Source organism: Macaca nemestrina, chromosome 5, assembly GCF_043159975.1.
Source record: "Macaca nemestrina isolate mMacNem1 chromosome 5, mMacNem.hap1, whole genome shotgun sequence".
Classification (NCBI taxonomy): Eukaryota; Metazoa; Chordata; class Mammalia; order Primates; family Cercopithecidae; genus Macaca; species Macaca nemestrina.
In genome coordinates this window covers 166,942,523-166,956,361 of record NC_092129.1, presented here as the reverse complement: position 1 = coordinate 166,956,361, position 13,839 = coordinate 166,942,523, and the positions used below count along the sequence as shown (strand labels likewise).

The following is a 13,839-nucleotide window of genomic DNA, read 5'->3' as shown; positions in this document are numbered from 1 at the left end:
TCAGAATTTTAGTCAAGGTTCAGGCTCCTATGTATAGCCTAATCTGGCATTTCTTTAGTGGATCTTGGATTACTACTTAATTTTCTTTTAGCCTTCTACGCATGAACATCCCTAAAAAATCATTTTCTTGCTAATTTCACAGTATCTCTAGTTGAGCCACCAAAGCAAGTATTTCCCTCTTTTCAGCGGGTGGTTTTTGCCAGCAGGAAACTCAAGAGCCAATTGTCATAAAAATAATACAAAATGATGATGGGAGAGGGAACTTGCTTTGACAAACATTCCACGGTTTTCAAGTAGTGAAAAACTTTGCACCGCATAAACCGTCCAATGGGTCTAAAGGAGCCAAAACGTCAATACGTGTTTTTTCTTTAGAAGACTTTCTAAGAATCATAGATTTTAGAGCTGAAAGAAAGCTTAATAGGCCTCCACCCCCTTGCTGCTTCACAGTTGAGAAAATTGAGTCCAAAGAGAAGAGCTGCCTGGGTCTCCACTACACGCTGGGCGTTCCTGCTGCCTGATGGTCTCCCCCCGGGCTGCAGGCTCTGCTTCCTCCCCTCTGTGCTTCGGTCCTTGTCCGCTTTGTCCTGGTTATGAGTTTGTGTTCTGCCTTTGGAAAAAGTCACTGCTTTGACTGAATGAAAAGTAGCTATCATTTGCAGAGTGGCTACTTTATCCTTTTCTTTCTTTTTTAAAACCAATCCCAAAATATGAATTATTAAACTTATTGTACAAATGAGGAAACCATAGATTGCAGAGTTTATGGAACCATACAGAATCAATGCACACGCTGGGCGTGGTGGCTCACGCCTGTAATCCCAGCACTTTGGGTGGCTGAGGCAGGTGGAACATCTGAGGTCAGGAGTTCAAGACCAGCCTGGCCAACATGGTGAAACCCAGTCTCTACTAAAAGTACAAAAATTAACCAGGCATGGTGGCACACACCTGTAACCCCAGCTACTTGGAAGGCTAAGGTAGGAGAATCGCTTGAACCTGGGAGGCGGAGGTTGCAGTGAGCCAAGATCGTGTCAATGTACTCCAGCCTGGGTGACAGGGTAAGACTCGGTCTCAAAAAAAAAAACAAAAAAAAAAAGTCATTCAATAGTCCAGCCAGGATTCAAACCCAGGGCTGACTAAGTCTCGGTCTGGTACCTTGTTTTACTCTGCGCTAAACTGCCTCTCTTTGTTTTATTTTGTCGGTACCTACAGCATTATAGTCTGGAAAAACAGTCTTTTAGAAATTACAATGAATATTAATAGCTCCTTTGTCTTTAAAAAAAAGTCTTTAGAGAAATTATCTAGAACAATATTCAGTTCATTTTGTAATGCAGCCTTGGAGTTAACCACCCCCCACCCAGTTGTAATAAATCTATATTTATATAGAAAGATGTCCGTATTAAGTTAATTGAAGAAAGTGAATTGCAGAGCAGTGTGTATAGTATAACTCCATTTAGGTTTTGTTTAACATTACAGATATCCTTAACATATCTATATGTGTATATATATGTGTGCAGAGCAGATATCTGAGAAGACACACACTAAATTCTTTACAAAGATTCGTGCTAAGGACTGGGATTGGGGGCCAGGTGGTTAAATAGAGGATAAGGAGATGATTTATGTATCAGTTATATTTTTTATAATCCATCTATATTATCTTAAAACCAATTTTTAAAACAAAAACATATACATTGAAACTTTCTTCATAAATAGTTTATGATAATTTTACTTATTTTGGAACTAGAAATTATAATTAGAAAGTCATTATTACCACTTTGCACTGTTAAAAGGGTAGTTGATCATATGAAGTGAGATTTTTTTCCCTTGCTGTCATGAAAATGTTTGTCAAGTTCCTCCAGCAAAGCCCAGCACAGAGTTGTTGTTCAGTAATCGTTAATTATCTCTTTCTGCCACAAAACCAGAAGCAATGAGAACTACTCTCTACCCCAGATGAAAGTAACTTGTAGTTTGTGGAATATTATAAAATCATCAGGTTGAACTCTTCACCTTGAACTACAAATTCACCCCCATTCTCCACTGCTTTTCATCTTATATTCATTCTCAAGATTTTTTCCTTCTAAGGGGTCATCTTCTATGCAGTCTAAGAACACCTGCATTTGTAGGGCCTTTTTGTAATAGCCTGGTGCTTGTAAGGCATCGAATAGATCTTATCATTATAATTCTGTTGTTACCAACTTTCACATTGTTGTTTTTTAAATCTGCCCCTGAAAAGTTAGATTTTTAGAATTGACTTTATTCATTTATTTATTTATTTATTTATTTATTTATTCATTTTGAGACAGGGTGTCACTCTGTTGCCAAGCCTGGAGTGCAGTGGCGTGATCTTGGCTCACTGCAACCTCCAGCTCCTGGGCTCAAGCAATCCTCCACCCTCAGCCTCCCAAGTAGCTGGGACTGCAGGCACACACCACCACACCTGGCTAATTTTTTGTATTTTTGTAGAGACGAGGTTTCACTATGTTGCCCAGGCTGGCCTGGAACTCCTGGGCTCAAGCAGGCTTCCCACCTCAGCCTCCCAAAGTGCTGGGATTACAGGCATGAGCCACTGCACCCAGCCTAGAATGTACATTTTATATTGTTTATTCTCTTTTGCCGTTCTCCTCTGCCAGTGAATATGATTGTTTCTTCATGTAAAAACAAAACGTTTTTATTCCAGTTGACCACGACTGAGAAGCCATTGAGAAAGCCACCTGCCAGACTGAAAAAACTCACAATCAGAAAGCAAGTGAAGGATTTCACAATGAAGGACATCAAGGAGAAGATGGAGGCCGCCGAGGAGCGCAGGAAGGTACTGAGCTCTCAGATGCTCTAGGCTTGAGGAGTTCGCTGTCTGCTAAAATGATCTCATGCCAGACCTCTCCTATCAGCAATTTTAAGACAAATTGCATGGATCTATAATCAGTATTTTTTTTTATTATTTTACTAATTTTTTTAAGAGACAGTCTCACTGTGTTGCCCAGACTGGAGTACAGTGGCATGCTTGGAGCTCACTGTCACCCTGAACTTTTAGGCTCAAGTGGTCCCCCTGTCTCAGCCTCCTGAGTAGCTAGGACTACAGGCCCATACCACTACATGAGGCTGATTTAAAAAAAAAAAAAAATTTGTTTAGAGATGGGGTCTCGTTATGTAGCCCAGTCTAGTCTTAAACTCCTGGCCTCAAATGATCCTCCTGCCTTGGTCTCCCAAAGTGTTGGGATCACAGACATGAGCCACTGTGCCTGGCCTATAGCTAGGATTTTAATGATCTTTATGCTTTTTATTATATGTTATATGTTTAGTGGTTTTTTCTTAAAAATTTCCTTTCTGTTGTAAAGGAATAAATCAGGTTGGGTGAAAATTACAGTTGCATCCATATAGCCTAAGTAAGCAACATCCAATTCTTGGAATTAAATGAAGTATGGAGCATTCTTCATATGGAAAAAGAGAAACTTCAATAGAGGCTGGGGGCAGGAGGAGAAGCAGGGTTGGGGTGTGGTGTTAAACTGAGAGAAACCGCTGCAGAGCATCAGGCTGCATTACTCCTACTGCATTTTCACCAAGGGCCCCCATAGCCCTCCACGTGCTCTTGGCCAGACCCAGCCTTCACAGCTGGGTCTGACAGCCTTTGTTTCCCAGCTCTCTAATTGGCCTATCAGAGAGCAAGGACCAGACTCCAAGCTCCATGAGGGCAGGCCCCATGTCTGCCTTCTTCAACAAGAGTTTCTCAACAAATGTTTGTTATATGACTGAATAATGACATAGAGAAGCCATGAATGTTCAATACAAGCAACATCAATCACAACTTGTAGAAAGTTATTCAGGCTCTTTTTCATTCTTTAATACTGCATTTCAGACCAAAGAAGAAGAAATAAGAAAAAGGTTACGGAGTGACCGACTTTTGCCTTCAGCCAATCATTCAGATTCAGCTGAACTAGGTGGGGCTGAGGTTGCATTTGCCAAAGGACTTCAAAGGGTGAGATCTGCTGGATTTGAACCATCTGACCTGCAGGGAGGAAAACCATTGAAGAGGAAAAAGAGTAAAAGTGATGCAACCTTGATTGATAGAAACGAAAGTGATGAAAGTTTTGGGGTCGTGGAGTCAGACATGTCCTACAACCAAGAAGATGACATAGTCTACTAAGCCATTTTTTGTGAATTTCATAAGAAAGCATCCATTCTCCCCATTTGTGACATTTGTAGTATGTCTCATATTCTTTGACTGACTGACCTCATTCCACTGGGATTTCTGCCTTGGGCTTAAGGATGATTATGTGGGTTGCACAGGCTGAAGATCAGTTGAGTAAATTAAGTAGCTATGCTAGCTTTAAAAAAATGAGCGAGGGGGAGACTTGACCAGCATAGATATTTGGCACTCTCCTTTGTGTGGCTTCAAACATCATGGAGATGTCTTTAATTTATAAGTGCCTTCAGCTTACATGAATAAGTTCGTGCCAAATGAAATCCTTCCTGTTTACTCCTGCCTTGTGGCGGGGTCCATCTTCTGCTGGTCCTTTAAGACAAATTGCATGGATTTGTATTAAGTATTTTAATGGTTTGTATGTTTTTTATGCTGTATGTCTATGGTTTTATAAATTTTTTTCTCCGTGTTGTGAAGGAATAAAGCAACGTCTTGAAGTTGGTTGAATTACAGTTTTATCCATATAGTTTACGTTAGCAATATCTAATCTCAGAATTATATAAAGAATGGAGTTTTCTTCTTGTGCAAACAGAAGAACTTCAGTTGAGGCTAGGGGTGGAAGGAAGGAAGTTGTGAGGGTGGGGATAGACTGGGAGTCAGCCTGCTACCAGTGTCTGTCTTCCCTGCAGACATGCTGAGCTGAGAAGCTGCTGGTTCTCATCTTATTGTCAATATACCATGGTTCTTCCCTCCCTTACCACTCACATTCAATCAATTATCAGGTCTTATGATTCTAGATGCCCCCCTTTTTTGTTTTTTTTGTGTTTGTGTGTGTGGAGATAGGATCTCACTTTGTCACCCAGGCTGGAGTACAGTGACATGATCTTGGCTCACTGCAGCCTTGACCTCCTGGAGCTCAAGCGATCCTCAAGCCTCAGACCTCCAAGTAGCTAGGACTACAGGCAGACATCACCACACCTGGCTAAGTTTTTGTAGAGACAGGGTTTCATCATGTTGCCCAGGCTGGTCTCAAACTGCTGAGCTCAAATGATCCACCCACCTCACTTGCTTGCAAACACATATCAAAAGTCCGTGAGTGGCAAGTGACAATGAAGTTGCATCTGGTGACAGGCTATAGAGTGGCAAGTGAGTCTGTGTACTTCAATTGTACAGCTGCATCTGGTGGCCTTAAAAGTATGTTTGAGGCAACGTCAAATCTCTGTATGTTCTGAATTAAAGTCCAAGTGGAATATCCTGACATTGCCACAAAAGCTCTGAAAAGCCTGCTTCCATTTCCAGCATCCTATCTTTGTGCATCAGGGCATTCTGCAGTGACAGCAACCAAAACAGGGTTATAGAGTACATTGAACATAAGCAACACCCTTTGGGCGTCACTGTCTCCCATCACCCCAGATGGGACCATCTAGTTGCAGGGAAACAAGCTCAGGCTCCCGCTGATTCTACATTACGGTGAGTTGTATAATTATCTCATTACATATGACAATGTAATAAGAATAGAAATAAAGTGCACAATAAATGTAATGCACTTGAATCATCTTGAAACTATCCACACCCCCTCCCCCACGTTCATGGGAAACTTGTTTTCCACGAAACCAGTCCCTGGTGCCAAAAGGTTGGGGACCTCTGTTGTATATGTTCCTATAGCCTGTAGGACTTCAGACACCTACAGCCAGTGAGGTATGATGGTGGTGGTAGAAGGGGGTAGAGGGGCTTCTTCTAAACTCATTGCAGAGCCAAAAGCTTTAGAGTCAGTCTACTTCTTACAGTGTGACCCTGAGGCATTCAGGCTCTCTGTGTCTCGATTACCTTACATGTTAATTTGGGATAGCCACAGTCACCGAGTTGAATCAAATGAAATAATGTGTTTAAAGATACTGTGTACCTGCTTGCCTGGTTCAGCAGACTGAGTTGTCCCACCCCTTCTATGCAGATATCTTGATTCAGGGGTGCCCTGTCCACTCCATGCCCAGACAGCTCTCCAGGCATTCGTAGCACCCACTCACCTGGAACAGCAGCCTGAATCACCCCACCCTTCCTGTGCAGAGATCTTGGTGCAGAGGGGCCCTCTCTGCTCTACTCCCAGGCAGATCTTCAGGCATCTGGAGCACCTAATCTCATGCATTAGGAATTTGGGCCAACTCCCATCCCTGTGCAGAAAACTTGGGACTGAAGAGGTTTCCCAGCTCCACACCTAGGCACAACTCTGGATACTTGGTGGCCACCCACTAGATTATCCCTCAGAGCTTGTGCTTGTGTCTGCCACTGGGGAATGTGCAGGCAAACCTGCCTGGTCTGGCCCCACCCATCATGGCCCCTGCCTCTGCCCCCTCCAGGGTTGCATAGGGGAGCTCAGACCACTGCGAATTCCACAAATCACCCCATTGCCTAAGACAACAGAGAGCTTCTGCAACAAACAAAGATCAAGTATATACATATATATACTTGATACAAGTATATACATATATACTTGATACAAGTATATATATATATATACACACACACACACACACATTTTATATATGTACATATATATATAGTAGGAAAAGAAAGAAAAAGAAAAAACCCTATCTTCAGGAAAATAATAACAAAAATTAGAAGTGCCAGTATCTCCAGATGAGAAGGAACCAGCACAAGGATTCTGCACCATGAAAAATCTGAATATAGTGACAAACAAAAGGATTGCACTAGCTCTCCAGCAATGGTTTCTAACTAAAATGGAAACTCAGAAATGACAGATAAAGAATTCAAAGCATGGACTGCAAGGAAGCTCAATGAGATACAGGACAAGATCAAAAAGCAGTACCAAGAAACTTGTAAAGCAATCCAGAAAATAAAGGAAGTGATAAACATCTTAAAAAGAAATCAATCAGAGCTTCTGAAATTGAAAAACTCAAGGAATTTCAAATACAACTGAAAGCTTTATCAATAAACTGAATAAAGCAGAAGAAAGCATTTCAGAGCTTAAAGGCTGGTCTTTCAAATCAACCCAGTCAGACTAAAATAAAGAAAAAATAATTTTTTTTTTTTTTTTTTTTTTGAGACAGAGTCTCGCTCTGTCGCCCAGGCTGGAGTGCAGTGGTGCGATCTCGTCTCACTGCAAGCTCCGCCTCCTGGGTTCACGCCATTCTCCTGCCTCAGCCTCCCGAGTAGCTGGGACTACAGGCGCCCACAACCGCGCCCGGCTAATTTTTTGTATTTTTAGTAGAGACGGGGTTTCACCGTGGTCTCGATCTCCTGACCTTGTGATCCGCCCGCCTCGGCCTCCCAAAGTGCTGGGATTACAGGCGTGAGCCACCGCGCCCGGCCGAAAAAATAATTTTTAAAAATGAACAAAGTCTTTGAGAAATATGGGATTATGTAAAATGGCAAAACCTATTAATTACTGGTATTCCTGAGAGAAAAAAAGAAAAAAAATCCTGGAAAACATATTTGAGAGAATAATTCAAGAAATTTTCTCTAATCTTGCTAGATAGGTAAACATCCAAATACGAGAAATCCAGAGAACACCTGCATGATACTATACCAAATGATCAACAAGGCATACAGTCACCAGATTGTCAACATTAAAAAAAAAAAAAAAATTAAAGGCAGCTAGAGAAAAATCCCAGATCATGTACAAAGGGAACCCCATGAGGCTAATAGCAGACTTCTCAACAGAAATATTACAAGCCAGGAGAAATTGGGGGCCTATTTTCAGAATTCTGAAAGAAAAGAAAATCCAAACAAGAATTCTATATCCTGCCAAACTAAGCCTCATAAGCATAGGAGAAATAAAATCTTTTCCAGATGAGCAAGCACTAAGGGAACCTGTTACCACTAGACCAGCCTTACAAGAGATTTGTACTGGAATTCTAAACATGGAAATAAAAAAACAATACCTGCTACCACAAAAAGGCACTTAAGTTGACACAGACCTTATAACTACACAATAGAAACTGGAAAGCAACCAGCTAACAACTTCATGATAGAATCAAAACCTCACATATCAATATTAACCTTAAATGTAAGTGGTTTAAATGCTCCATTTAAAAGGCACAGAGAAGCAAACTGGATAAAATAACAAGACACAAGACCTGTCTATCTGCTGTCTCAAGAGACCCATCTCATACATAATGACACCCACAGGCTCAAAGTAAAGAGTTGAAGAAAGATCTACCACAAAAACAGAAAATAAAAAAAAAGAGCAGGGATCACTATTCTTATATCAGATAAAATAGACTTTAAACCAACAATAGTAAAAAAAAGACATAAAAGGACATTACATAATGACATAGGGTTTAATTCAATAAGAAGACTTAACTATCCTAAATGCATATGCACCTAACATTGGAGCATCCAGATTTATAAAGCAAGTACTTCTGGACCTATGAAAAGACTTAGACAGCCACACAATAATAGTAGGGGATTTCAACACCCCACTGACAGCATTAGACACATTATTGAGGCAAAACACTAACAAAGAAATTCTGGACTTACATTCAACGCTTAATCAATTGGACCTAATAGATATCTAGAGAATGAACACATTACCCATCAACCACAGAATAGACATTCTTCTCATCTGCATGTAGAACATACTCCACGATTGACCACATGATCAACCATAAAGCAAGTCTCAATATGTTTAAAAAAATTGAAATTATACCAACCATATTCTTGGACTACAGTAGAATAAAAATAGAAATTGATATCAAGAATACCTCTCAAAATCACAGAATTACATGGAAATTGAACAACTTGCTCCTGAATTCCTTTGGGGTAAACAAAAAATTAATGCAGAAATCAAGAAATTCTTTGAAATAAATGAAAACAGAGACACAACATACCAAAATCTGTGGGACTGCAGCAAAAGCAGTGTTAAGAGGAAAATTTAAAGCATTAAATGCCTACCTCAAAAAGTTAGAAATATCTCAAAAATGATCTCATGTCACACCTAGTGGAACTAGAGAAACGAGAACCAACTAACCCCAAAGCTAGCAGAAGAAAAGAAATAACTAAAATCAGAATGGAACTGAACAAAATTGAGACCCAAAAATTCATACAAAGAATCAATGCAACCAAAAGTTAACATTCTGAAAGAATAAGCAAGATCAATATATGGATAGCTACATTAACAAAGAAGAAAAGATCCAAATAAGCAAACTCAGAAACAACAAAGGTGGCATTACAACTGATCCCACAGAAATACAAAAGATCCCCAGAGACTATTATGAACAACTCTATGCCCACAAACTAGAAAATCTAGAGGAAATGGATAAATTCCTGGAAACACACAATATCCCAAAATTGAATCAGGAAAAAATTGAAACCTTGAACAGACCAATATCTAGTTCCAAAATGGAATCAATAATAATAATAGAAAAAAACTACCAACCAAATAAAGCACCAGACTAGATGGATTCACAGTGGAATTCTCCACATGTACAAAGAAGAGCTGGTACCAATTCCACTGAAACTATTCCAAAAAATTAGGAGGAGGAACTCCTTCCTAACTCATTCTACAAAGCCAACAATTAAAAAAGAAAACTACAGGCCAATATTCCTGATGAACATAGACACGAAAATCCTCAACAAAATACTAGAAAACCAAATCCAATAGCACATCAAAAAGTTAATTCATCATGATCAAGTAGGCTTCATTCCTAGGATGCAAGATTGGTTCAACATATGCAAATCAATAACTGTTATTCACCACGTTAATAGAATTAAAAACAAAAACTATATGATCATCTCAACAGATATGGACAAAGCTTTTCATAAAATCTAACATCTCTTCATGATAAAAACCCTCAAGAAACTAAGCATCATAGGAACATGCCTCCAATTAATAAGAGCCATCTATGACAAACCCACAGTGAACATCATGCTGAATGGGCAACAACTGGAAGCATTTCCCCCGAGAACCGTAACAAGACAAGGATGCCCACTCTCACCACTCCTATCCAATATAGTACTGAAACTGTGAGCCAGAGCAAGCAGGCAAGAGAAGGAAATAAAAGGCATCTAAATAGAAAAAAGAAAAAAAAGTCAAACCATCTCTCTTCACAGATGATAAGATTCTACACTTAGAAAAGCCTAAAAATATTCCACCAAGAGGCTACTGGAACTAATAAATGACTTCAGTAAGGTTTCAGGATGCAAAATCAATGTATAAAAATCAGTGGCATTTCTATACACCAACAACGTTCATACCGAGAGCCACATTAAGAACACAATCCCATTTACAATTGCCACACACAAAAACAAAATACCTTTTTGTTTCCACAAGGAGAACTATAAAACACTGCTGAAAGAAATTATAGATGACACAAACAAAAGGAAAAACATTCCATGCTCATGGATTGGAAGAATCAATATTGTTAAAAGAGCCATACTGCCCAAAGCAATTTACAAATTCAACCCTATTCCTATCACAACTACCAACTAGAAAAAAGTGTCCTAAAATCCATAAAACTAGAAACAAACTATTCTAAAATTCATATGAAATCAAAAAAGAGCCTGAATAGCCAAAGCAATCCCAAGCAAGAAGAACAAAGCAGGAGGCATCACATTACCCGACTTCAAACTATACTATGAGGCTACAATAAACAGAACAGCATGGTACTGATAGAAAAACAGAGACATAGACCAATAGAACAGAATACGGAACCCAGAAATAAAGCTGCAGACTTACAACCATCTGATCTTTGACAAAGTTGACAAAAATAACAAATGAGGAAAAGGACTCCCTATTTAATTAATAGTGTTGGGATAGCTGGCTATTCATATGCAGAATGAAACTGGACTCCTACCTTTCACCATCGACAAAAATTAACTCAAAATGGATCAAAGAGTTAAAGATAAGACTTCAAACTATGCCAGGCGCGTTGGCTCAAGCCTGTAATCCTAGCACTTTGGGAGGCCGAGACGGGTGGATCACAAGGTCAGGAGATCGAGACCATCCTGGCTAACATGGTGAAACCCCGTCTCTACTAAAAATACAAAAAACTAGCCAGGCGAGGTGGCAGGCGCCTGTAGTCCCAGCTACTCGGGAGGCTGAGGCAGGAGAATGGTGTAAACCCGGGAGGCAGAGCTTGCAGTGAGCTGAGATCCGGCCACTGCACTCCAGCCTGGGCGACAGAGCGAGACTCCGTCTCAAAAAAACAAAACAAAACAAAACAAAAAAGACTTCAAACTATAAGAATCCTAGAAGAAAACCTAGGAAACACATTAGACATCAGCCTTGGGAAAAAATTTATGACAAAATCCTCAAAAGCAATAGCAACAAAAACAAAAATTGACAAGTGGGAGCTAATTAAAGTAAAGAACTTCTGAGGCCGGGCGCGGTGGCTCAAGCCTGTAATCCCAGCACTTTGGGAGGCCGAGACGGGCGGATCACGAGGTCAGGAGATCGAGACCATCCTGGCTAACACAGTGAAACCCCGTCTCTACTAAAAAATACAAAAAACTAGCCGGGCGAGGTGGCGGGCGCCTGTAGTCCCAGCTACTCGGGAGGCTGAGGCAGGAGAATGGCGTAAACCCGGGAGGCGGAGCTTGCAGTGAGCCGAGATCGCGCCACTGCACTCCAGCCTGGGTGACAGAGCCAGACTCCGTCTCAAAAAAAAAAAAAAAAAAAAAAAGTAAAGAACTTCTACGCAGAAAAATAACTATCATCAAAGTAAACAGACAACTTACAAATTGAGAGAAAATATTTGCAAACTACGCATCTGACGAAAGTCTAATCTCCAGAACCTATAAGGAATTTAAACAATAGAACAAGCAAAAAACAAATAACCCCATTAAAAATGGGCAAAATACATGAGCAGACACTTCTCAAATGAAGACACACAAGTGGTTAACATGAAAAAAAATGCTCCACATCACTGATCATCTGAGAAGTGCAAATCCTAACCACAATGAGATACCATCTCACACTAGGCAGAATAGCTACTATCAAAAAGTCAAAAAACGACAGATGCTGGCAAGGTTTGTGCAGAAAAGGGAATGTTTATACACTTGGTGGAATGCAAATTAGTTCAACCACTATGGAAAACAGTTTGGAGATTCTTCAAAGAACTGAAAACAGAACTATCATTTGACCCAGCAATCTCATCACTGAGTGTATGTCCAAAAGAAACAAATCTTTCTACCAAAATGACTCATGGCCTCGTATGTTCATTGCAGCACTCTTCACAACAGAAAAGACATAGAGTCAACCCAGGTGCCCATCAATGGTGGACTGGATAAAGAAAATATGGTACATATATACCATGGAATACTATGTAGCCATAAAAAAGAATGAAATCATGTCCTTTGCAGCAACATGGAGGGAACTGGAGGTCATTATCCTAAGTGAGTTAACACAGGAACAGAACACCAAATACCATATGCTCTCACTTACAAGTGGGAGCTAAACACTGGGTACTCATGGACATAAAGATGGCGATAGAAACTAAGGACTACTAGATGGGGAAAGAAGGGAAGGAAGCAAGGGTTGAAAAACTAACTATTGGGTACTGTGCTCAGTACCTGGGTGATGCAATCACTCATAGCCCAAACCTCAGCGTCATGCAATATACCCTTGTAACAAACCTGTGCATGTGCTCCTAAATCCAAAATAAAAGTTGAAAAAATAAGTAAAATTTAAAATAAATCTATCTCAGATTTAAAACACAAATAAATAATAAAATGCACCATGTAAACTAGAATATGCCACTATTTTACAGCATATAAGTTATCTAAAATTCTGTGTAAGCAACATGATGTTTTCCACCCATCCTGAGACTTTTCTATGGAAGTGTTCATATGGTGGCATGTGTCAATCTTATAAAATATTAGAGTAGCTAAAATGATTATCCAAGGACAATTTTAAAAAGATTTGGGTATCATTCGTATCTCTGCAAATAATAAAATTTAAATGACCACAAAATATGTTCAACCCAAATTTATAGTACTTCCAAATTAAATTCCCAAATTTGACAAATACTGAAATAATATTTTCTCTTATAATCTTATGCTCTTGCCTGTTATTTATAATGGCTCAGATGACATGTTCATTGCATTAAAATCTATATGGTAGGCCAGGCACAGTGGCTCACGCCTGTAATTCCAGCACTTTGGGAGGCCAAGGCAGGCGGATCATGATGTAAGGAGATCAAGACCATCCCGGCTAACACAGTGAAACCCCATCTCTACTAAAGATACAAAAAATTAGCCGGGCGTGGTAGCACACACCTGTAGTCCCAGCTACTTGGGAGGCTGAGGCAGGAGAATCACTTGAACCTGGGAGGTGGAGGTTGCAGCGAGCCAAGATTAGGCCACTACACTCCAGCCTGGGCGATAGAGCAAGACTCTGGCAAAAAAAAAAAAAAAAAAAAAAAAAACCACCTATATGGTATAAATGTGAACATTATCATTATCATTGCTATCCTGACTTGAAAACCTCTCTACATATATAGAGTTACATATGCAAAAGACAAACACATCCTAAATGATAATCTGTATATTTTCACTAAGAAAATATATTTTCTTATGTGTATATTTTCACTAAGAAAATATATTTTCTTATGTGTATATTTTCACTAAGAAAATACACAGATTATAATGTACTGTATATCATCATTTATATGATATCATTTATATAATTATATCATAGGAAAGTATACATATTATCATTTATGATAATTTATAAAATAGAAATTACCTTG

The 13,839-nt window shown here is 39.6% G+C and overlaps 1 protein-coding gene and 1 long non-coding RNA gene across 4 annotated transcripts in view; one reads left to right on the top strand and one right to left on the bottom strand.

Annotated features, from left to right (window-relative positions):
• LOC105482487 (stathmin domain containing 1) overlaps positions 1–4,629 on the top strand; it is a 41,371-nt gene extending 36,742 nt beyond the window's left edge. For 2 of the 3 annotated variants that reach the window (XM_011742621.2, XM_011742620.3), the window contains exons 4-5: positions 2,672–2,803; positions 3,848–4,615. In XM_011742621.2, coding sequence (XP_011740923.1) covers positions 2,672–2,803; positions 3,848–4,135 — 420 coding nt within the window. In that variant the 3' untranslated portion in view covers positions 4,136–4,615. Of the gene's footprint in view, positions 1–2,671; positions 2,804–3,847 lie in introns of all 3 variants that reach the window. The other variant, XM_011742619.3, reaches the window with a different exon arrangement.
• The window catches only part of LOC139363499 (uncharacterized), a 93,048-nt gene that overhangs the window by 12,628 nt on the left and 66,581 nt on the right, over positions 1–13,839 (bottom strand). The gene's annotated exons all lie outside the window — the stretch shown is intronic.